The sequence below is a fragment of the Chelonia mydas genome, chromosome 9 (assembly GCF_015237465.2).
Source record: "Chelonia mydas isolate rCheMyd1 chromosome 9, rCheMyd1.pri.v2, whole genome shotgun sequence".
NCBI lineage: Eukaryota > Metazoa > Chordata > Testudines > Cheloniidae > Chelonia > Chelonia mydas.
This window is the reverse complement of record NC_057855.1, coordinates 17,975,920-18,001,798: the sequence shown is the minus strand read 5'-3', so window position 1 is coordinate 18,001,798 and position 25,879 is coordinate 17,975,920. Positions and strand designations below refer to the sequence as shown.

The window sequence follows — 25,879 nt, the reverse complement described above, 5'->3', positions numbered from 1 at the left end:
GTATGCATCTGATGAAGTGAGCTGTAGCTCACGAAAGCTTATGCTCTAATAAATTTGTTAGTCTCTAAGGTGCCACAAGTACTCCTTTTCTTTTTACGGATATAGACTAACACGGCTGCTACTCTGAAACTCTTCTTAATGGCATGTGTTGGCTTTGAATTAGAGACTGTTATTTAATAGAGTGTAAGAAGGCCTCCACTAAATCCATTTCACTTAGATTCACAGATCGGGCATCTGACCCACTGTTATGAAGATGAAGGTTTGTGACAGAGAACTGTACTGGGGTTATGACTTCTAGAGTAAAAAAGTTTTTGATGGTGTCAGTTTCTCTTGACTGGTTGGCTGTAGCTTAAGATAAATTTAGTAAAACATCATACCACCTATGGGATAATGGCATAAGATTCACACCACAACATCATTTTCACCACCTGCAGTCCCACTCCAAAAGGTTCCACACAGGTAGACCCCTGCACTCACACAGAGCTTAATGAAAACCAATGAGGTTTCCCTGGGGACAAGGCTGCACCCATGCAGAGTTCTTTGAAGCAGGCAGGAGGAGATGAGCATGGTCCAAATCTCCAGCTTCTGTTTACCCACAGTCTGGCAAGGAACAAATTGAACCACCTCACAAAAGTTCTTGCTCCCACGCATCACAGTCAGGAGTTCCATTGTGTAAAGTTAGCACCTCTGCCTTGTCTATCAGAGGGGTGATGGCGTATGGATTGTCTTTGAAGATAACCAATCATTCCCAAAAATATCTGAGAAAGGGAATGCGATATATATAATTCAGTTAATCTCTACCAACCAGAAGTGGAGTGTGGGGGGCAGGAGTAGTAACAAAAACCTGATCATCACTTTCTGGCAGGACAATCAGAAAAAGGGCTTGCCTTCATTACAGGCTAAATCGGTGCCACTGTGAGCAATGCAGTGGCATCAATTTAATAGGTGAAGACACAATAAGTCGATGGGAGAGCGCTCTCCCGTCAACTTCAGTGCTGCACCTCCCTGACAAAAAAAAAAAGCGAACATCATTCTGGGATGTATTAGCACATGGGTTCTCAAACTGGGGGTCGGGACCCCTCAGAGGGTTACGAGGTTATTACATGGGGGGTTGCGAGCTATCAGCCTCCTCCCCAAACCCCGCTTTGCCTCCAGCATTTATAACGGTGTTAAATATATAAAAAAGTGTTTTTAATTTATAAGGGTGGTCACACTCATAGGCTTGCTATGTGAAAGGGGTCACCCGCACAAAAGTTTGAGAACCACTGTATTAGCAGGAATGTTGTAAGAAAGACTTGAGAAGTAATTCTTTCACTCTACTCTGCGCTGATTAGGCCTCAACTGGAGTATTGTGGCCAATTCTGGGTATCACATTTCAGGAAAGATGTAGAGAAATTGGAAAAAGTCCAGAAACGAGCAATAAAAATAATTAAAGGTCTAGAAAACATGACATATGAGGGAAGATTGAAAAAACTGGGTTTGTTTAGTCTGGAGAAGAAAAGACAGAGGGGACATGATAACAGTTTTCAAGTACATAAAAAGTTGTTACAGGGAGGAGGGAGAAAAATTGTTCTTCTTAACCTCTGAGGATAGGACAAGAAGCAATGGGCTTAAATTGAAGCAAAGAAGGTTAAGGTTGGACATTAGGAAAAATTTCCTGTCAGGGTGGTTAAGCAGTGAAATAAATTGCGTAGAGAAGTTGTAGAATCTTCATCATTGGAGATTTTTAAGAGCAGGTTAGACAAATACCTGTCAGGAATGGTCTCGATAATACTTAGTCCTGCCATGAGTGAAGGGGACAGGACTAGATGACTTCTCAAGGTCCCTTCCAGTCCTATGATTCTATGAAGTCGACGGGAGAGCATCTCCCGTCAATGCAGTGCAGTGAAGACACCAGGGTAAGTCAACTCCAGCTACATTATTCACGTAGCTGGAGTAGAGTAACTTAAGTCGACTTACCCCGGTACTGAAGAAAAGCCCTTAGATCAGTGGCCAGCAACCGGTAGATTGCGATCAACTTGTTGATCCTGGAGCCTCTGCCAGTCGATTGCAATCTCCAGCTGCTAAAAGTCCAGTGGCGCAGTGGGGCTAAGGCAAGCTCCCTGCCTGCCCTGGCTCTGTGCGACTCCCAGAAGCGGTCATCATGCCCCCAAGGCCCCAGGGGTGGGGCAGAGGTCTCTGCGCATGGCTCCTGCCTGCAGGCACCAGGGAACTGTGGCAGAGAGGGGCAACATGCTGAGCCATGTGCCCCCTCCTAGGGGCTGCAGGGGCATGCTGGCTGCTTCCTAGAGCGACGTGGAGCTGGAGCAGGCAGGGAGCTTGCATTAGCCATGCTGTGCCGCCGACTGGGAGCCCCCTGAGGTAAGTGCCGCCTGGCAGGAGCCTGCACCCCTCTTGCACCCCAATCTTCAGCCCTAAGTCCCTCCTAGAGGCAGAACCCCATGCCCCCTCCTGCACCCCAAAACCCCTCCTGCACCCAACCCTCTGCCCCAGACCATATCCCCCTCCCAGAGCCAGCATCCCATACCCCCCCTGCGCCCCAACACTTTGCCCCAGCCCAGAGCCCCCTCCTGCACCCGAACTCCCTCCCAGAGCTTGCACCCCCCTCACCCTCTCCTGCACCCCAACCCTCTGCTCCCCCTCCCATACTCCAAACCCGTCGGCCCCAGCCCAGAGCCCGGACCCCCTCCCGCACCATAACCCCCTGCCTCAGCCGGGTGAAAGTGAGTGAGGGTGGGGGAGAGTGAGCAACAGAGGAAGTGGGGATGGAATGAGCGGGGCAGGGCCTTGGGAAACGGGCGGGGTAGATCCTGGGTTTCACTTAAATTCAAAAAAGTGATCTTGCCTGTAAAAAGGTTAGAAACCACTGTCTTAGACATTCCTGAGAGAAGGAAACCAACACTCTGTCCCAAGCAGTACCTGCTTATGCCCCTGTTGCCCCAGAAGCATGGGCACAGGAGAGTCCATTCTCAAAGAGATGCTGAAAGAATGCTGCTCATTTAGAGCAAGGGGAAAGCCTAATAACCAGGAGAAGCACTAGGCTCTGAAGATCTCAGGTAACAAGGCTGAACACTTGCCTGCTTGCCATAAACAAAGTGGGGACAGCTAGTCATCAAATGAAAATGATGCAATACCACCAGTGCACTCAACTCATTTACTTCTCTGTGGTTCGCTATGAATATCACTGCGATTCAGAGTAGTGAAGTGGATTTGAGTCACCAATGAGCAATGAGTGCTTTGCTAGCATGTGTAAGCAGCAGCCGTCTTTATAAGGTAAATTTATTGTTCTATACTGAGCCTCAGAACACGTGCAATGAGCAGTCTTGATATTAAAAGACACTTTTTCTCCTTTTTTTCAGAACATTGCTTCTGTCTATGACATGTTCATGGTCATTAGTGGGGATTTTCCTTCTGATTCTATAGCTGTTAAAAGTCAGAAAAAATATATTTGGTTCTCTGAGTTTCAAAGGGGATGAAAAGACACAAAAGCAATTTATCCCATCCTATTCCCAACCTATTAGCATAATTCTACAGTGAACAACTGCTCTATAAATTACTTCCTTACGTAAAGTAGCATCTGTATTCTCTGAGTTTTCTAATTTATGGACAGAATGTTTTCAAATTATGTCCTGCTATAATTTATCCTAGCATCTGTATACTGTCTGGATGCAGAAAAGAGAAGTATCTTTTATTTTATTTTTTTATTCCTCCAGAAGCTCAAGCAACATTAAAGAATATTTTTCCACTAGCAAAAAGCAAGGGGAATAATACTTCATAAGGCCAAGCAAGGCTAAACCTGTGGTAATTCCATGTTTTAGGCACTAATTTTACAATGGTCTCAAAGTGGACAGAATTTAGATTCCAAATGGGATTCAGCTTGGCTTCTAGGGATCCATCTTTGCAATGCCATTGCAGGATTGGGACCCTAGTTTGCAAGAAAAAGCAAGCAATTTCCCCAACTGTGCTGTATCTTTTAAGCGGCACACTTTTTCTCCACTGATGTGCAGCCCGATCTAAATCTTTTCCTGAACTGAGTTGCCAACTACTCAGTGAGTTACTGTGCTTGGAAAAAATTAGACTTTTAAAAGATAGATTTTATCTCCAGAAACTGAGTCAAAGAGTACATTTTAAGAATGTATTTCTTCCAGCATTTTTGAATAATGCATACAGTACCTGTCCCAGCCTGTAACTAATATAGTCCTCTTTAGTACCATGATCTGGGAGATGTCAACTGCTCGGTCTCTTCCAACACTGAGTTTATGGTGACAGTGTCCATTGAAATCCCAAATCTTCAATTAAAAAATAAATAAGTTATCCATAACCTCTCAGCATAGGCAAAGCAGACAATCATCTTGTAATTTAAGGATCAATGAAGAAATAAATCTATTGGATTGGATTTGCCTCATACCTTGATGTAAATCAGAGGGGACTGCATTGAAGACAATTCAGTCTTCATCAGAATCAGGCTCATAGGATTGAATAGTAAGCAAATAATAATAATGCTTCTCCATAGCTTTTGTATAGCACTTTTCATCTATAGATATCAAGATACTGGAAAAAGGAAGCAAATATTACCCCCCTTCTACAGATGGAGAAACTGAGAGACAGAGATGAAATGACTTGTCCAACCACAAATAGCAGGTCAAGAATAGAATGAAGTGGCAGAGCCAGGACTGAAATCCAAGTCTGATTCTCCATTCTGTGCCTGCCCCTCCCCGCCACACAAACATACACTGAGATGACCTACATGTGACAGCTTCTTTATCCATGGAACCCCTTGAAACCATATGCAAAAGTGCATTTATTTTGCACCTTTGACTGCCTCACCTGTTCACCGCTAAGCAATCTTTGCTGAGACTCTACTAATATGCCAGCAATTTAAACATCTTTGTGACAGCTTCTTCTTAGAAATAAGAATCATTTACCTGCCATAAAAGACTTTTCCCTACTCCACCGTGAAGAATTCGTAAAAAAAAAAAAAATTTATGCTGGTCCAAGATCTTGAATTGACATGTTTGTGTCTTGGACCAGTGATATTTTGAAGGTCTGACCTTTTAAATGTAGCCAGTTGCAAGACTGAGCCTTATAAAATCATGACAGTCTCATTTAGAGAAAAGCTATTTTGGATACATTTTAAATCATCGAAAAATTAATTTTATTTATATTACACTAGTACTTAGAGATCCTACCTGAAATCAAGGCCCCATTGTGCTAGGTGCTGTACAAACATAGAGACAAAGAGCTTACAGAGACGAGACAAAGGGCAAGAGAGTTTCCAACTGGGAAACTGAGGCACAGAGTCATTGAGTAACTTGCCCAAGGAATTAAATGAAGATTTCTCAAGTCCAATATCTTAAGCACTAGACCATGAGTTCTACTTTTCCTGTTAAACTGAAATTTGCTCAGTTGGACTCGCAGTAGTGAGGAATCATCTTTACAGGTGAAGGGAGACAAGTAGTTCTCATTTCTAATAGATTTTCTGGAGCGGTGTTAAGGGCTTTCTGGCACTCATTTGAGTTGACCTCCATAATTCACTCATGTGTTCACCAATTTATAGTCATCCTATACACAAGCCAATAAGCTCTGTATTTGCCACTCCCCCAGGTATGTGCTCAGCTTATTATTAATTAATTTACCATTCATGGGCTCCTGTAAATTAAAATAACATTTAGAAAGACACATGGTTTGGGAAAATATTGCTCAAACATCTCATTTTACATATAAATCTATTGGATACAGCAGTAATGTAGGTATGTAGGGATTTGAAATAAAATGTATTTGCCATTTAAACACAATACATTCATTTCAATGTTGGTATTCCATATTCTTACATAGATGTGTGTTTTATATTCATAGGAGTCCGTTGCAAAGGCATTGAAGTAATTTTTTCATAAGAATGAAGTTTGGGAAGCTTCCTCTTCAAATTGTACTGACAGTATGAAAAACTGAAATAAGACATTGTCATCCTGTAGTATTACTGCTGGACAGACTTACCCTGTGCTTCCTGACACTAGCTCAAGACTCTGTCTACATCCTAATTGTGGATATTCTTCAGTTTGTTCTTTCACTAAGGCCTGAGCTACACACAGTTTAGAATGTGGGCTTTTTTACTGAAATAGTTATACTGGTACAACAAGTGGGGACACAATTATACAGGTATAAAGGTGTCTTGTACTGGTATAGCTTATTCTGCTTCCCATATAGGAATAAACTATATTGGTATAAACCACCTTTATGCTGGTATAACACCCACACACACACTGGGCTGGTTGTGTTGTTTTAACTATGCTGGTATACTTAATACGGTACAGCGTTTGATTCAGACAAGCCCTTAGGATGGGTATTTTGTCATGAATTGAATCCATCACTTTTCCCTCCCACCTCCTAGGTACTGAATGTTTTGTCCTTAGGATTTCCGCTGCTTGGAAATAGCAGAGTGCTCCTTGGGCAGCATTTAAGGCAGGCCACTTCTACTCAGCCAAGGCCAACAGTATAATTCAGTACAATCCCAAATTTCAGTGCAGACTCTGGTGTTTAAGAATGTGTTTATAAACTTTAGCTTGATCTTCCCATATTAGAACCTGGGCAGCCAAGGAAGTAACGAGACGAAGCAATACAGTACATTTTGTCTTGTTATCCAGAAAGGTTACCTTTCTGGGAGATGCTCAACTGCCAAAAATACCTTGAATGGTACCAGAGATGGGCAAAAACTGGAATAATAGATACAAGTTCCACACCACTGTCCCCAGCTGCCAGATTTTGGCAGCATTTGGTCCAGAATTTGTGGCTTTGTCTTATCTCTATAATGGGACAGAAATCCAGACATTGGATTTGGATCTGAACTTTATGACTCAGGCCCATCTCTACCACAGACACAAGTTAATAAGCAAGAAAATTGACAGACACCATGGCACAGAGGATAGGGCACTGCCCTGGGACTCAGGAGACCTGAATTCTATTGCCAGCTCTCCCACTGAACTTCTGTGCTATCTTTGTTAGGCCACTTTTCTGTTTTCCCTCCCACCCTTTGTCTTCTCTGTTTAGACTGTAAGCTGTCCAGAGCAGGGTCCTTTCATATTATGTGTTTGTACAGTGCCTAGCACAATAAGGCCCCAATCTAGTTGAGACCTCTAGGAGCTAACGTAATATAATAAATAGCTTAAGTCTGACTAGTTATGTCAAAATTAGCCGAGTCTGGGGAAATGGTCTCTCAGGTTGATGATTTTCAGCAACTTCGGGCAATGAAATAGGAAGAGCTAGAAATCTGTTTGGCAAACCTATTAAGTTTTTTAAATGGTATGAATTTAGTGTACATTAAAGTGAAAGACTAACAGCACTGGCTTAAAACCTGTCATAATGTTGGGCAGTATTCTGTCAATACATCTATATCTTGATCTTAACAGCATACACCCTTGGTATTAAACACAAGAATCTCTCTTTAGTAGAAACTAAAGCACAAGTTATTAAATTTTATGGTGGTTTTTGATACGGTCAAATTCTCACTGAGATGATTAAGAAGATTTAAAATTCATTTTAACTTTCAATAAACTAAAATTCAAATTAATATGTCCAGGGGTAAAAGGCTGGTGTTTTAACTAACCTAGTCACCATTTCAAAATAGTTGTTTTACAGTCATGCATTGGCTACCATGATAATATGCCCTTGTGTAATGACAAGTGAGTGCTCCAAGAAAAGCAAAGGAAATGATTGTCTGGTGATTAAGGCAATAAGGGCCATGTGCTGTACAGAGTCATGGATTGTAAGGAAACTACTTGGAAGGAAGGAAGGGAGGTAACAAAGAAGGAAGTGTTCTGTAAAGCACTGTGTGTCTCCAAAGTGTTAGACAAGCAATTAAATTTAACTGCGTTTTCCCAACAGTGTTAGGATTTCAACCTCTAGTTGCCGAGTTCATCCCATCTCCTCTTTAACAAGGCCAATGGAAAAACCAGCCATTGTTTAGTAGCTGAGTATTTTGGCACATTATATCTATGTGGAAAAGACTGCAATGGAAGCAAATAGTTTGAAATGTTTTCCCCTCACACCTTTACTGTTCCATCTGTGCTTCCAGTTAAGAGCCTTGTCTCAGTTGCATCCAGCGTCATAGTGCTGATCTCAGCATTGCCATGGCAACCAGTAAACTGTTTGATTTTCTGCCCAGTGTCTATCAGCCAGAAGGTAACGGTAGATCCTGTATCTGAGCTGATTACCTGGGGGGGAAAGCAGAAATTGAGATGGAATTTACAATCTTTATATATATATAAAACAATAACCTCATACATATGTGCACTGCACTTATATAATTAGCAACATCTGAAATGCAAATCAGATAATTTTTGCATTAATTTTCCCCATCTTTTCCCTTTCATCTCATTACAAGCTTTATCATTCCCCACAATCAAAGTTTATGGGCAGGTCTGTTCCTTGTAAAATCTGCATCCACAGCTAGTTTCAATTAGCCAAAGAGCAATGATTTACTCCCTATTATCCTTCAGCACGGAAGACAGGTGATCAGCTCCCTCAAGAGACAATATCCCAAGTTACATGCGGGAACTAGAAATGTTCTCAGCAGGGATGAAACACGTCCACAGCCCTTCAGCTTGGAATCTTGCAGGCATGTTCAACTGAATGCTTTGTGCTAAGTGGTCAGATAAATCTTCCCTGCTTATTTCAGAGAACCGATCCACCAAGTAATGGATCTTTAAAACTACATCTCTGGAAGGGGAAATAGTTTAGGGAAGCTCTCAGCATATATTAGCCTCAATTTAGAATTCAGTAGTGAGAGCAGACATAAATTAGGAAAAAGTCCATTTGAACAGATTATGGTTATTTCTTTTTTGGCGTGTGGTGTGTTAAATTGCTCAAAAGAGATGCACTCACTCTTACTTCCATTTGCTGTATACTTACTGCTGGGTGAAATCTTCAGTCCTCACCTCAGTCCTAATTCAAGCAAGATTCCCACTGAAGTCAATGGGAGTTTTGCCTGAAAAAAAGGATTCTGGGATTTACTTTTTTTTTTTTTGCCTTTGGTGCTCATCATTAAAGAGGTAAAGTTTCATCAACAGTCACCTCACTGGTATCCCTGTTCTAGTACTATTCTTACAATAAGAAATAACAGTGATATCTCAGTCAAACATGGCAACTGTTGGCAAGTGGTGAATTTTTAAATGGCACCTACTAACTATACACATGCTGTTATTTAAACCCCTTCCCCATGTAAGTTAATACACAATAATTGCTGAGATTTAGTTATTCTTCACTCTTTTCAAAACACTTTTCCTCCTAGTTGAAATCAGGTGCTCAAAAAGATAGTTGGCTATTTCTTCCAGGAAGGAATCCAATTCCTCCCCCAGAAAATGCTAATCAAAGAGTTCTCAGCAATCTTAACAAAAATCAAATTTCTTTCATGATGATTCACATTTCAAGAAGTTCAAAGACATGTGCCCAATGCCATACCTGTCAGCACCTGTGGAAATTTTATATCAACCACTTATCTTCCTTCATAATACCTCTGACCACAAACACAATGAAGTACAGCTTCTGAACAACTCATGTTCTTTGACCTGATACCATTACAGAATTATTCCAATGACAGGGTTTTTTTATTAGTTCCTGGCAAAATAAATAAATAAAGGACTCCCTTAATTGTTTAATAAAAAAAAAAAAAAAGACTATAAATCCACTGAAATAAGGTCGCTTCCCTTCAAATTTTAGTAATTAAATGAGGATTTCTTGTTGAGAAGCAAAATACTGCAAATTTATTGTGTTAAATTAGCTATGTTGCTCATGTTCTTAAAAGCACCATCCAAAGGAGACCCAAATTGAACTCTAATTATAACCAATTCTGTTTTGAATACAAGTTCTGCAATTTGCCTTTGTTAATCTAAACTCTCACTCTATTATCTAAGGAGTCCTAGATAATTTAAATAAGGAGTGTGAGACAAGACAGCATTGTCTAGCCATTAAGACATAGGAGTAGGAGTCAAGAAATGTAAATTCTGTTGCTGACTGCCTCTGCCTTACTGTATGATTTTGGGGGAGTCCTGCAACTTCTGTGCTTCAGTTTTCCCCATCTGTAGGATGAAGTTAATAATACCTACTTACCTGATGAGGCCCACTTAGTGCACTGAGATTATTTGATGAAGGACACCAAAGAAGCTGAAAATGTTATATTAATATTAGAGATGGCCAGAGGAAGTGAGACTCTGGATGAGTGAGTGTTCAGCAGTCACAGTTCAAGTCAGAATCAAGGCCAGGGATCAGAGGTCAAACTCTCATGAGATGTTCTTGTGAGATTTCATCCCCAAATTAGAGAAAACTAACAGGATCACTTGATCTCAGAAGAGTTTCATCTCAATCTTGGGATAATGACTACATTCAATTTCTCACAGCAATGGTCAATCAGAACCTTCAAGCAGGGCCAGCCAGTTTAAGAACCAGAACCAGAACGGTATAGATGGGTTTAAATCCAGTGATTTGAATTTGATGCCCCGATTTCCTAGCTCTTCCAAAAGCACAAGATGCTTTGGACTAAAGGCTTTGGGTTTAGTCCGTCTCCAATTAATTTTATTTAAGTAATTAGCAGACTATAAATACCTAGCCAAATACTGATGCACAGGCCGGCCACTTGATCTTGATCTCAGGGAAATGTCATGTATTGAGCTACCAATAACAGAACTGACAGGTTTTGCTAGATATGCTAGTAATTACTAAGCACACTGAACTTTTTTGGCTACTTCTCTGCATATAGGTGTTAAAATAATACACGACACAAGACTCTGAAATCATAGCATGAATGCAGGCCTCAGATGTATTCTCAGGCAAAAGGTGTTTATTTCTATATCAGTATGACAATGAATCTGTGAGTGTTGTTAGACCTATTGAGTTTAAGGAGTTCAGTAGAAAATGCTTGAGGACTAAGGCACCATGACAAGATTACAGAGCCAGGCAATAGCAGGGCTAGGGTTAGAACTGAGGAATCCCAAGTTTCCCAATCTTGTGCTCTATCTAAGGTACTTTATATGGCCCGCATTATTATAATATCCAGGCATCTCACAATCTGTAACATTTATCCTTCCAACACCCCTGAGAGGTGGGGCTGTGATATTATCCCCATTTTACAGATGGGGAACTGAGACACAGAGAGATTAAAACCGGAATGCACAAAAGGAGTTAGTTGTTGTGACATTGAGTCCCTGGAAAATCACTGCAATCCACAAATACTGTGTTAGGTGCCTAAGCTCCTATACAATGAAGGAGAAGACATAGGCGCCGTAGTCTGCAATGAACTAAAGCCAGCGTGCTAAGCAGTGAGTTGCCTAAGCTAATCAATGGAAGATGCCAACCAGAGTGGTGCATGCTAAGTGCCACCCCTCTCATGGAGATAGGTACTTAAGTCCAGGCTGCAGGGAGGTACCTAGCTGTGCTTGCGAGTCACAGCTGGCAACCCTTTTTGGAGTTAGGTGCCTAAGCCATTTTAGCAAGATGTGAGAAGCAGAAGGAAGAATTCCATCATAATTTTAACCTACTGGTTAGGGTATTCCCCTGGGATGTGGGGGAACCCTGGGTCAAGTCCCCCTTCCACCCAGGGGGCAAAGGGATTTGAACTAGGATCTACCATCTCTGTGGCGAGCACTCTAACCATTGGGATATGGCATAGTCTGATGTGGAGCTCCCTTAGTCTCTCTTGTTGAAGATGTTGGACTCTGGTTAAACAATTAAAGAGACAATGGAGCAGGGAAACTGGATCCTAGGTGAGAGCTCTAACCACCAGGAGTCATTCTCATGCTGTGCTCTCTCTCTCTCTCACTGTTTCAAATGACTCTTTACTACCACTTTTTGAAAGCATCCTCTGGGACTGTCACTGCATTATAGCAGCATCCAGACAGAATGTCACTGCAGGACAATCTGGTGCATTGTAGATTCACACCCTGGCTTACTGCACAGTAACTTGTTGTGTAGACAAGCTCTACAACAGAAACACAAACTTGCTCAAGATCTCTCAGCAGGTTCATGGCAGAACTAGGACCAGAACATAGACCTGCCTGAGTTCCAGACTGGTGACCCAGCCAATTAAACCACACTGCGCCCCCTTTCTGGTTGGCATATACCATTTTGCATCACTCTGTCTATGCTATTGGTATTTAATTTGTAATAAGTATTTTGGAATTAGATACACTTAGAGGGAAAGTAGATTACCTACCTCAGAGGGTTGTTATGAGGATTAAGGGCGGTTCTGTGCTCCAAAACTATGATGTATCAAGTATTATTACCATTCCTGAAGTGAGCGTACATATGAGCCACACTTTTATCCCTTAGACATCAGCTTTCCAGAATGCCTGCATCTTAAAGGAATGTACCTCCCTTCTCTTCTGTCTCCCCTTCTCATGGCTCACAGAAGCCTTTAAAATCAATAACTTCACGGAAAACATGTGCTGCTCATTAGCACAGCCTCCAGCATCCCATACTGCTTCTTTCAAAAACATGCACCCTAAGGCTAGGTGGTGGATACATATCACTGTGACTTGTTTAGCAGCTGGGCCCAGCAACTGTGGTCTTCAACAGGGAAATACAAAGACGAGTGAAGTCCTTCACAAAGCCCTTTGTTAGAACAGAGATTTTTCTCTTCCTCCACCTTCCTTTTCTCATGGAACCTTACCTCTCATTATTTCACTCCTCCCATCTTTTCTGGCCATTCCTTTCTCTTCTTGAATCCTTCTGCCAGTTTCTATCTATCCTTTTCTAATGCCTCCTCTCTCTTTCTCTCTGACCCGCTGCTCCCCCCCACACACACACACTTCTGATTCCCTGCCTTGCCCAATGCCTAGTACACAGAGAATTCCAAGGTACTCCTTTTCACCAGAGCCAGTGCAGCTGGTATGTCTCATCAGCCACTCTAGCAATGTCATGGGACACAAGCTCTGCTAGCTCTGCTTGGGCCCAGGCTAATCAGTATTTTTATTAATAATAAAAATCTATATTACAGTATTTTACCATGTCCTAAATGGTTTTGGAAACTTAAACATACAGGGATCCCATCATTCCTCAATGAAATGCAGCTACCTCAAGGGTGAAAACTTGTCCCCTCTTTAACAACACACAGCCACAATGCACAACTGTTTAATGAATGAAATGAAGAATATGTCAGCCAAGTGGAAATGCAAGAGGGATTTAGGTAGGCAGAATGCAATGAACAGAATTGGAATCTGGCCTGGACACCCAGCCTAAAAACCCTACTCTTTCTAAAAGCACCACAAGCTCTCCAGTGATTACAAGAGGTCAGGACATCAGTTTCACATCTTAAAGCAAAGCATCTTTCGCAGCACATTTCACCCTAACTCCAATCTGAGGTATTGCTTCAGTACTGGTTCAAGGACCATCAACTGAGACTATTCCTTCCTTGCCCAGCCAAATTCTGCTGACCCAGTCCAGTCATGTTTGGCTTGAGAGATCTGAATGGATTACAGCACAAGAAGGTGTGACGGGGGCTCCCACTACCTTAAAATCTCAGTCCTGCAATTCACTGTGCCTAGTATACTGCTGCATCCACATGAAGCCCCACTGACTTCAGCAGGGCTTCAGACCTGCGCCACAGTCCACTTCCATACTACAGATCACAGAGTCAGGCCATAAGTGGTTATCCTGCTTCACTTTAACTCCTAGTGCCTGGAAGGAACTCTCCACTACCCATCTCATAAACTAGTCTTGCTGATCTAAATACTCTCCATATTTTGCAATGAAAAAATTAAAGTGCTCCCTAAGTTATCCAATTCAGCTGAATTAGACTGGCATAAAATACAATGATTTTGCAACCAACTTTGGTCCCATGAGTGGCATTTTAAAAAGTAATTGTATGTAAAGGGGCTTTTCCTAAACACACAAGCTTTTAGCAGAAGAGGAATACAGCAATACTTCCCTAGTGATAATATAATAAACTACATTCCCTTAGACGGGTGGGTTTCTAAACCTTGAACAAATGGAAACACTTATTTTTAATGTAAATTTAGGGTCTGTTCCATCAAAGTGGGATGTTTTTTGTTGTTTAATTTACAGCATGGTTGTTTCTTTGACAGCATGCAGGAAAGCTGTTTTTTTTTTTTCTTTTTCTTTTAATCAGTCAGGCTACTGCTACCATGCTTTAAATGCTCATTTGTACCAAACAAATCACCACCAAAAACCATGATGATCTGTCGATACCCCATATCATAACCACTATATGCTCTGAGGTTTGCCTTAGCTGAATCTCAATCTATAGATAAAAGGGGCTGGTTGGGCAGAGCTCAGGAAAATCTATCACAGAGACATTTCCCTGTATAGTAACTGTGGCTCTTCATTGAGATGCAGGTAGTGCTCTGATACCAAAGACTGCAGTGCATCATTAAAGTACTGTGAAGACAAACAACACTCTCACTGCATACCAAGTGGTATTACATTTAACTGAATCATTTTATTATGAATACATCCAGGTCTGCCACTGTAAGCCACTTGTGTAAAATTTTCTAGCGAAAATGAATCTTCACTAATTACAACTCATGCATATTTCAGAACTATCCTCAGAGATACTGTAAGGTGGCTATAAAGAAGAATTTTATAATCAAGTTCATTTGCAATTGGCAGTCATACCAGGACTAACCTACATCAGAGATAACCCTAGACCACCTCACAATAGTGGTTTTATTTTTATCATCTGTGTTTCTTAGAAATGTTGGGTATCCTGATATCTGATATCACTTTTTAACCTTTATTGGAAACCAAACCACTTTTCAAATGTGATAGAAGGTTTAAAGAAAGCAGGTAGTTTACTAGTTCAATTAAACTGTTGGGATACTAGAATACCCACAGTCCTTTGCAGGAAAGTCAAACAAAGACTGTAATTAGCATGCTTTAGTATGAGATAATTTTCTTTCCAAAGTAAATGGTCTCTCCATCTCTAATGTAACCTTCTGAAATCAAATTAAGAAAATCACCTTGTAGTAATACACATTTTCAAGTTCCTTATCACGAAAATGCAGAAAGGTTCTTTATTTCTCCCCCATTTACCTGCTTAAAAACTGAATTGTAAAGAACACAAGTAACTGCTTTCCCATGACTTGTGACCTTTCTGCCGGTTTCCTGCTTCATTTCCAATAACATCAGCTGGTTATTAAATGAGATAAAAAGCCGTCCATGAGCTTCATTAAAATAAAGGGTGGATTGGAAGTCCAGACACTTTGGAAATGAGCCCACAATCCTCTGGATGCACAGCTGATGCTGAATATCCCAGAGCCTTAACACCTGTGCACATAATGATGAAGAAATCACACATTATCTGCTTTTTTGTTTTGTTTTGTTTCAGAATGCATTGCAGTCATTAGTTATTGCAGTGATAGCTCTGGCTTGCTTCATTTGCCTTATTAACATCTACCACCAAATACAAGATGAAAGAGGCCCTCTTTGTTCAGTTTATTTTACAAAAGGCTATCAGTGAGTATTTTGTTTTATTGTTATTTGTATTATAACCAAGGTCAGGACCCTATTGTGCCAGCCATTGTACAAACACATAAGACAACCTCTGTGCTGAGGAGTTTTCAGTCTAGACAGACAAGACAGAGAAAGGGGGGAGTGGAAACAGCGGTGAAGTGACTTGTCCAAGGTTTTACATCACTGTAACTCCATTGGTTTCCTGGTTTATATGGGTGCAGTTGAGAAGAGAATCTAAAAGCCTCTGGCAGTTACCCTTAGAAAAACAATTAGTGAGTCAGAATAGTCAGAACAAGGTTGAAACATCAACCTTGTTGTGCCTATATTTTACTAGTGTCCCCAGGGAGTTAGAAGTGTTATATATGAGCTTTGGATCCACTAAGGCAGGTTAGTAAAAGTTACAATAAAAATCTCTCTCATAGAATGGTATGAGTGTTGACACAAGAGACTAACAGCTTAGTAGCAAATGTTATGGTCTGTTGTGTGTATAAATAAAAAGGTAATTTTTATGCCATTATTTACTTGGTAGACTGTAAAGGCTCGTTATAAATATACAACAGCTATAGCTAATAAGAGATGGCCCATTCTGGAGGAGAATAAGAGGAAGCTATTTTTTAGCTTTCTTGAAAGCATAAAGCAGCAATATATCAGCACGTGGATGCCGAGAAGTAGTTGCTATGCAAGCTTCTTCAAACAGCATTGCCAATGCACTTCCCTTGGTGTGCCTCACTAACCTGGCTCTTTTTTTACACCAGGTTTCTCACCAGAAGCAAAGACTTACAAATGTGCTAAGTTAAAGCCCCTCTCCGGAGCTATAGTCATTAGGAGTACATCCAAACTCAATGAGCCTACAGGTCTCTGCATACACCAGTTCTCATCTATTTAAAGAATCCCAAGCATTGGGTGACCCAGTTATTTAAATGTGGTCACAGCAGTGTGGCAAATCCCAGAACACTACCGGAGAGTGGGAGGCAAAAGCATCAAGTAGATAATACAGAGACAAGCAAGAAACAAGTCCACTGGGGAGAGAATGAGTAGCCATGGAGCGATAGCTGCCATCTTAACCCAGTCTGGTAAATCCTAGTTGGAATCCTGAGTACTCCCATACTGAATCTGTTCTATGGATATGGGGCTTCTGTCTCCAGGTCTGTGAACACAGCTCAATTCACAAGCCATACGTTGATTAAAAGTGTTAAAACATTTGACTTTGTGCTGGTTTAAAACAAGCCCACTCTATCTCCATGACTTATCCATTACAACACATGGTGCAATCAGTGACTCAGAATTTCTCTTGTGCTGTCAAAATTCCGCCTTTTAAAATGGTGAATGTTACCTCTTTGCATCCCTCTCATCCCACATAACATCGGATGGAAAAAGTTTGTTGTGGTTTCTGCTGGCAGTAAATCAGAGAGTGCTCTTTGTAGCAGAGCGGGCTTTTTGTTTATTATATAGACATAGAGACTCAGATTACCATGCATTCATCAGAGTGAAATAGATTCATACTAATGCCAAGAACAACATGCACTGCTCTGTGTTTAGCACAATGGTTTAGCAATTAAAGAGAAAACACAATTTTAACACCGCAATTGAAAGACATACAGTGGTTTAATATTGGTGCTGGCCTCACTTGTTCTGCTCAGGTTTTGATCAGCAAGTCCTTTCTTGCCTTTATAATGACAAACCTGGATCACAGTCTCAAATTAGCATTAGAGAAATGTTGAGTGTGAAAATAAACTAAGGCCTGTCCACATTTAAAACACTACAGTGGCACAGCTGCCGCTATGCTGCTGTAGCGCTTTAGTGTAGACACTACTTACACTGATGGGTAAGGCAATCCACCTTCCTGAGAGCATAGACACTGCCCCCCATTGGCATAGGTAATCCACCTCCCTCAGAGGTAGTAGCTAGGTTGACATAAGAATTCAGCCTTTGACCTAGTGCTGTCTACATAGGGGCTTAGATCAGCTTAACTACCTCACTCAGGAGTGTGAGTTTTTCACACCCCTCAGTGACATGGCTGGTTCGACCTAATTTTCTAGTGGAGACCAGCACTAGGACACACTATGGACCATATTTTCAAGGAAGTTTTGCATCCACAACTGGGGTCATATTTCCAGAAGACCTTAGCTCTCAATTAGGCACCAAAATAAATGGCCAGATTCTCATATGTTGGGTATGGAGCTTTTTTGAAAATTTAATCATGTCACAATGGGAGCTGCTGGCGCATTTCTGAAAATGCTCCACTTGTGTGTGCTCAACACCTGAAAATCTGGCCCTGTGGATCCAGTTCTGTTTGCCAATGCAGGGACTGCAGGAGCAGGCCCTGTAGGCAGTTTCTATATTTACCTTGTCCTCCGAGAAGCTGAAAAGCTGTTTTCGTTCAGTAATGAACTGAACAGCTATTACACTGGCTGAATGGCCTTGAAGAACTCCAGCAGGTTTCGAGGTGACGTAGGGGTTCCAGAGGCAAACTCGGTGATTGATGCCAGCAGTAGCTGTTCACAATCACAAAGCAAAATACATTAAAACCAAAAGTACTCTTGAAAGGGGATTTTATTTCAATTAATAGTAAAGAAACTGCCATCTCTCTGAAATACACAGTGATAATGGCTTTGCTAAATGAGAATGTGTTTGTTTATGTTACCAATGAATATGTGAGAACGGTAGTGACTGCAATAATTAATAATGCAGAACAGTTTCCATTGTAATCGCATCTGCAGTTACTCAGAACTTCCCTAAACTTGCACTTTTTGAGCAGAAATTTCTCTCATGCCCTTCCCCCCAGCTAATTTGTCTTCCACTTCATAAGCCAGAAATATAAATCATCATCACATAAATATAAAACACTAGGACTCGGTCCTTCACTTTTGCAGGCAGAATGCATACAAAGGAAGAAAATGCCTATATATGTACACATACAGAATACAGTTTTCTTAGCCCCTTAGGTTTTACTATAGAACATAAATTAAAAGTTTTTAAAAACGTACCGATTAAGTTGAGTCGAGAGTGGAAGTCAAAAGCATTAATTCCCCGGGCAATGTCAAAGGATGTAGTTTTAAGGCGAGGCTTTAATTTTTCTCTCCAAGCCAGCACCAATGTGTTAACATTACTGGTTGTACTGGAAATAAAGGCATCAAAAGAAGAGCTGTATGCAACTAATGGGTGAGAAAAGAAAGAGAGAAGCTTTGAATTGATTTCTTTTAATATAATCCAATCAGAGCTAGTTTCATAAAGAACAAGGTATATTAAATCTAAGCCTAATTTTAAAAAACAATTGTTGTCAGGGAGAAAACTAACCTTGACTTCAAAGGGGTTTGGATCAGGCCCACAGGGCTCAATCCTGCAAGGTGCTGAGCACTCTGGACCTGATCCAGGACTGCTCACACACGTAAGTGCTTTGCTGGATTGTGGCCAGAGTTCTCAGCACAATTCAGGGATGAGTCCCTAGATGTCAAGGACATACAATATACAGTGTGGGTCTAATAAAGTGCTCAATGGCTTCATCTCTCATGAAGTTCAGCGGTATTAGAGGGCGTTCAATACTTTGTAATTGGACAAGCAAGAAATCTAACAGAAGCGTGGTAAAAATACATCACACTGCTTTGCTGATACAATGAAGTCTCATTTACATTTTTGGTATAGAGACTTAATGAACCATACATACTATATCCTATATACTGGTAACAGCTAACTCTCCTTGCAGTAATCCCTTCTGAACTACAGAGCTTTGCCACTGGTTTCTAATCCCTGAGGAGCTTGGATATAAAACTGGTGACACAATATGGCCCCATGTTACTAAGCTAGTTATTCTTTATTCAGTAAAGCGATACTGAAATCTAAAGTCTACATTATACAACAATTATTCCTACACAAATACATGGCAACGCTACAGTATAATTACTGTGTGATCAAAAAGTGCAAATATCTGGGAAATTACTTTGTTATATTTCCACTTTACATTCAAATACTGTTACAATTCTTGCTTTGCAGTCCATCAGGAAAGACAAATTGGAAATCTTAAACTCAGAGTGTTGCTCTAGGACTTGAATCTGGAGGTTATAAGTGACTTTTGCGGGAATAAAATGTTGTATGTTTCAGGAGCTCGGTGATTTGCACAGTTTGTTACAAAAACAAACTCATTTCTGACTAAATTGTATTGTAAGTCAAGCTCCTTGAAGAATGTCTGACTAAAAGATGAGGTTAAAGGAATTTCCATAACATCAAAGTATGTAGCAAATTCAAATGCTTATCTGCATGGAGAAGGAGAAAAGGGGGCAGATTGAGACAGAAAGGACTTCTTAGTGTCAAACATAGGTTAGGGAGTGGAAACAATCAAAATATGGCCATGAAAATATCTGAATCTGCATTGAAAAAAAGTAATTTTATTTCCAAATGTTTTGCAACAAGTAGCTTTGTCCTTGGAAATATTCTCTATGTCCAGATCCTCGGGTGCTATAAATTAGCATAGCTCTATTGATTTCATTTGGAATTACACTATTTTACACCAGGTAAGGATCTGACCCAAAGTGTTCTTCCAATAAGCGTGATGAACAATTTTATTCCATTCACAAACATGGACAATCCTAACATTACCCTCTGATATTATCAGAAAAATTAGTGACCTATTAAAAGACCTAAACAGATCAGCAAGTTCTTGCAAATGGAGAATACAGCCCCACAACAGAGGCAGTATCACAAATTATAACTGACAGAAAGTGGACCCACAGCTACCTCTACTTTCCATTCTCATTGATGCACCTTTGACTAAGGAATCCCTTTTGTTGTAATAAGTGTTCATCTTTGCAAATAGTGTCACGTGGCTCTCCAGGGTTCAGTAGCTTTTGTAGAACAGCCAGCAAAGTGCACAATCCCATGGGACCAGCAAGTTTAAGAGGAGTCAAAGATCCTCTGGAATTGTCACTTAAGACCTTGTGGATCTCAGATCATATGCAGATTCCTATGTGGGTCTGAGCCCCTCTGTTTTGTCCTTTCAGCAATAGCAACAAGCCACACTGTGATTTGCTGTCCTGCTCCCTCAGGCAACTACAGTTCATGTGTGTTCTGCAAAAGCCAGGAAGAGGGAGTTAGTGCTTGTTCAGATGGATTTTTTTAGGGTAAGAATCACTGTTCTGAAAGGGGAATGCACTATGCTGAGCAAGCATTTCACAACTCACGTCCCAGGTCACACTCTGTGGCCACACAATGCTACGCTGTTACAAAGGGCAAAGGGGCTTTGTGGCAAGATGGAGCCTTCCTTGGAACAGCTTTCCTCTTCATCCAGCTCCCATGACTCAGTTTATGCTGGATTCCTGCCATTTTGCTCCCATCTGGGAAGTGGGGAAAGGCACACCCACTCCTTTCCTGGATCTACCATTACCGCCCTTCTCACTAAAATATTTCCTAACATTTTTGCAATTCAACCATGCCCCTTCTCACCATTGTATTTACCAATAGATTTTGAATACTCTGAGTAAATTTTCTTTATGGTTTGTTCAACAGGAACCTCAACAAGCCCAAAATATTCCTTCCCATCAAGAAAGCATGTAACATCTTTCACCTTTCCTCCCTCATGCACATTTTTGAGACCAAAGAGGAGATTTTCCAGTGCACAAATGGCAGTTGGGCACCTACATCACATTGAGAGTCCTTGGGAGTTAGGTGCCTAACTGTTACTTGTGCTTTTGAAAATCTACCTCCTTGTGCACAAGTGTACTGTCAAAAATTCCATGGACTTCAATGAGGGTTTGCCTGCATTAGGACTGTGGAATGGGGACCCTAGACTTTGTTTTCCCCTCTCTATAACACCTCCTGTTCCATAGTAACACTGTTTGTATTGCCACAAAATTACTTCCAGTTATTTTCAGAAAGTATCATTTTGCTGCAGTATTTGCATCCTTCTCAGTGAACTATAGCCCTTTCTTATGAATGACAGTAGACTAAGAAAACTTATCACTATTCTTTCAAGTCTTCATGTAAGTTGATCAAATCCCTTCTTTAAAAAAAACACTAAAAAAAACCCTATATATATTTGCCTTTTATCTGAAGTTCCCACACGTTGAATAAACCATTTCCCTGTACTGTGAGTTTACCAATCTGTTCTCTCCCAAATCTGTAACTTTAGCCTTGGTAGACAAATAAAGGACAGAGAGTACAGGACATCTAAATGACTTTGACTATCTATAAAGTGTTTTATCAAGGTCTCAGGTACTATCTCTGCCTTTACAAGTTATGCTGTTTCTTGTGTTACTTTCCTCTCAACTTTAACACATTCATGGTCTCAAGGCTCCAACATCATTTGGAAATGTTGAGCTTGTATTTATTCCCTCTATTCTCTCCCCCCCCCCACCCCTTAACTTCTTTTGTCCTTGTGGTAACTCAGGTATGTCTGGAATCTATCCATATTGCACTGTTTTGAGGCTTCTTGTATTCTATCATCTCCCCTTCTATATATGAACCACTTGTTAGTAACAATGGCCTTCTCACTTATTTAAAAGCCCCTTGAATATGTGTAATTTCCTCCTCCAGCTACCTCCCCTTGATAGTATTTCAAGGTCATTTAATACCACATCTGAAATATTCTCCATTCAAAATGCAAAATTATACATCTCCAATCTGAGAAGAGAGAAAAATCCTTTCTGTAAAGATGGAATTATTTTTTATTACAGTGCTCCATGAATGGTTCTGCCAGAAGGGTTTAGATTTTTTTTTCCTGGAAAAGAAAAAATAGAAATGAAAAATTCTGATGCTTGAAGAGAATTGTATGAGCTACTCAAAATCCAGGGGAAAGTACCATAGATTGGGAGCAGTTAGGAAGTGGGTGAATTTTGAACTGAAATTGTTTAGCCAGGGATTGTATGATAACCAACAAATAGAGTGAAATTCACCCCTAAGCAAGGCCCAAGGCAAGGCCTACACACCACTTAAATCCTCAAAATAGGAATTCAGTAGTGCATTGACCTTGAGCTAGCCCTCTGCACAAGAGTGAATTTCACCCATAAGCCTTAGTAAGGGCTTGATCCAAAGACCGATAAGCCAACGGGAGCCTTTCCATTGACTTCAGTAGGCCTAGGTAGCAAAACTAAAACCAGCTAATTATGCTATTTTGAATGCCAAAATAATAAAGGGGTCTCAGTAAAATGAAAGTAGTTCCAGGAAGGGCTACAAAAAGGATTCCAAAATGCAACCTTAAAGAGAGGCTGAACTCATCAGATATGAGAAGCTTTGAAGAGGTGTTGCAAAGAATCTTTCTGATGGTGGTTTGTATGTCCTTGGGGGTTGTAACAAAGAGAAAGAGGAGAAATTATTTGGAGTTTGTCAGTGAGGACAAGATCAAGCATACTGGCTTGACAACAGAAAAAGGAAAATACAAGTTTATTACAAAGAGACCTAAGAAGTGGTCAGTCAGGTGATGGAACAGTAAACACTAATGTTACTTATTGCATTGATCTCATATAGCTGATCCAGAAGAATTATGAAGTGCTTTTGCAAGCTATTCACCTTAAAATGGGAGTTGTTGGTGCTCAGGCACCTCAAGATTTAGTTCTGCATGTACATTGGGTTCAACGCAGCACTACGTAATAGTTCAGCACAGGAAATGAAGAAGAGATGAGGAAGAGGAACCCAAGAATTACCTGGAGGTGTCATTCAGATGCCATCGCAGGTCATACTGAAGAGTAGTATAGATTTAACACTCAGTAGGACAGGGTAGAGGAGCTCTTTACTTGTGCTGGGAGTTGCACTAGATGACACAGGCTAGTAATAAGAAGCCTGAGCTGCTTTGGGACACTTTTTTGGAAGGTACTTTTGGGCACTCCCAGCTGTGTAGTCTCCCCATGTATGGCCCAGATGAGCACATCAGGAAATCCATGCCATACATTCATTTGGATAAATAGGTTTCCTTAATGGAGTGCCAGGATCTGTGCCCTCACACGATGCATTTCTGTGTGTGGATAGAGCGAAAAGTCCTTCTAGACACCACTAGGTGTTCTAAGTCTCAAACTGCAAAACTGCATACTTTGCCAATGTAAGAAAACGAGATATTACAGCTCAGAATGCAATAAACTCCCTTTAATGGGATCCATTTAGAACTAGATCAGAATGCTGTATGATTTTACTGCCTTTGCCCTAAATGCTGAATTTGTGCAGCACTCCAGACGGGCATTCGTTATAATACCCCGCTGATCTATCTTTCATGCTTCGTGCATCCCACGTCAATAAAAGCAGACCTAAATGCCTGATTTGCAGTTACTTAGATCAGTGTACAAGCACATTTCACATTTCTCTCAGAATTTATGTAGTTAAAAACAAAAAGCACTCGCTCTCCCTGCGGGCCCAATTGTGGCAGTTAGGCACAGGCCAGAGTAGGAAGCAGGTCAGAGCCACACCTGCCCCAGGGATGCTCAGGAAGGGATTGTACCTGGGGGAGGCACAGTTCCTAACTGTCTACCCTACAAAGGGGGAGAGTGCACATTGTACAGCTTGCTTCCCGCCCCCCCCACCTCAGCCCACTCTGTCTGGCTAGTTGTAGGAGTGGTGGGGCAATAGGTTCTGCCTCATCCCTGCTCCATTAGAGTGATGTCCAATGCTGGGTGCCTGGAGTAAGCAATGTACCTGCTCAGTGCAGAGACTGCAACTGTTCCCCACCCTTGAATGCAGGAGAAGCAAAGGGAGGGCTTTACAGGAGAGCATGTGTTCCAATCAGCACTGAGCTGTAGTAAAACACACAGAACATAGCATGCACCAATAGGCGCCAGCTCCATGGGTGCTCCGGGGCTGGAGCACCCACGGGGAAAAATTGACAGCAGCCAAGCTCCCTGCCCTGCCCCAGCTCACCTCTGCCTCCTCCCCTGAGTGCGCCATGTCCCCGCTTCTCCTCCCAGCACTCCTCGCGGTGTAACAAGCTGTGGGAGGGAGGGGGAGGAGCGTAAACACAGCGTGCTCAGGGGAAGAGGCGGGGTTGGGGCGGGAATTTGGGGAAGGAGTCCAAAAGGGGAGGGAGGGGGCAGAGTTGGGGCAGGGACTTTGGGGAAGGGGTTGGAATTGGGGCAGGGCAGGGGTGGAGTCAGGGCGGGGCCAGGGGTGAATGGGGGTCGAGCATCCACCGGCACCAGGAGAAGTTGGTGTCTATGCGCACCTACTAGTCCCAGCAGCTAACAGGGTCATCTAGGGGTAAACAGTGTTTTGGGCTACTAGATTTTTAAAGACACACTTTGAAATGCTTGCATGTTAATGTGAAATGACTGAGCTGATTTGAAGTAATGAAAATGCTGGCTTTTCTTAGGGTTGGTACCAGAGCCAGACATAACGACTGTGCTTTATTACTCACAGACAGATCCATGGGAGAGTCCCTGGGGGAAAAGTGCAAAGGAGCTGCCCACTCCCTCCATCCTTTCAGCTCCTGCACAGGCACATAGACAGCTGCAGCCCCCATGCACCTCCCTGGGTTTGCACAGTCTGGTCCATATAGCTGCTCAGGAATGAACAGAGGCCTGGTGTGCATGAATACAAACATTCAGCTGTTTGATCTACAGAAAGGGGCAAATCAAAATCTCACAAGGAGAAGGAGAAGTGAGCAGCTATATTTGCAAGGATCTTTGGCCTCATATTTATTATTTCTATGCCTCCTAGAGGAAACCCCAGCTAACCTGCCTTGGTTCCACACATCAAAAATAAATTACTTAGTCAGATGCCTTTCACCCCATGGTCTGATCCCGTAGAGAAACCATAGCCAGCGATTCCTTGGGACTATCTCCGTGAAGATTCCAGGCACCCACCTGGAAGCCACGCCCCTGACAACTCCAGTGATTCCTCAGATTACCAGGTGCTTGGCCTCTTCTTGAAGGATTGTCAAACCTGAGAAGGGGCCTGTTAAGCCAGTTGGTTGGGACATAGTGTTCTATTATACAAGCTACTTCTTCCATAGTACCAGAGTTATGCTCATTTATGTCAGAATGTCCATCTTGTTGTTCCAGTGCAGTGGAGTCCAATAGATCTCCAACTGGGTGAGTCTTGAGCTGGAACGAATAAGAGGCCCAATCCATCCTTCAGGCTCCCAGCTGTGGTAGGGATTCAGGAGGAACAGGTCTGACCAGAATTGTACCAGCAAGTCACAGAGGATACCCCCCATTCAGCCCAATACTGTCACCTATAGACCCTCATGGTCTTTGGCCAAGTAATCTTCCAGAGCCCTATTGGGGCAGGGTGGTGAACCTCTAAAGCAGCAGCTCCTAGAACCACTAATGTTGTTGCACTACTTGCTGCTATTGTACTAGTTATTTGATGATACCTCTCTCTTGTCCAGAGGGTGTCCAATATCCTACTCCTAGCACCAAGCTATAACAGGACTAAGGCAGAATTTTAAAAGAAGAAATTCACAGGTTTGAGCACACCTCATGCTCTCTGAGTTGGGATGTTCTAGTTTATC

General features: G+C 41.7%; 1 protein-coding gene across 5 annotated transcripts in view; it reads right to left on the bottom strand.

Annotated features, from left to right (window-relative positions):
- Positions 1-25,879, bottom strand: part of WDR49 (WD repeat domain 49) — a 72,173-nt gene that overhangs the window by 21,454 nt on the left and 24,840 nt on the right. For all 5 annotated transcript variants that reach the window (XM_043522815.1, XM_043522818.1, XM_043522817.1 and 2 more), the window contains 5 exons: positions 18,444-18,611; positions 17,803-17,951; positions 15,037-15,270; positions 8,043-8,207; positions 4,174-4,289 (listed from right to left, as the gene is read on the bottom strand). In XM_043522815.1, the coding sequence (XP_043378750.1) occupies positions 4,174-4,289; positions 8,043-8,207; positions 15,037-15,270; positions 17,803-17,951; positions 18,444-18,611 (832 nt within the window). The remainder of the gene's footprint in view (positions 1-4,173; positions 4,290-8,042; positions 8,208-15,036; positions 15,271-17,802; positions 17,952-18,443; positions 18,612-25,879) is intronic.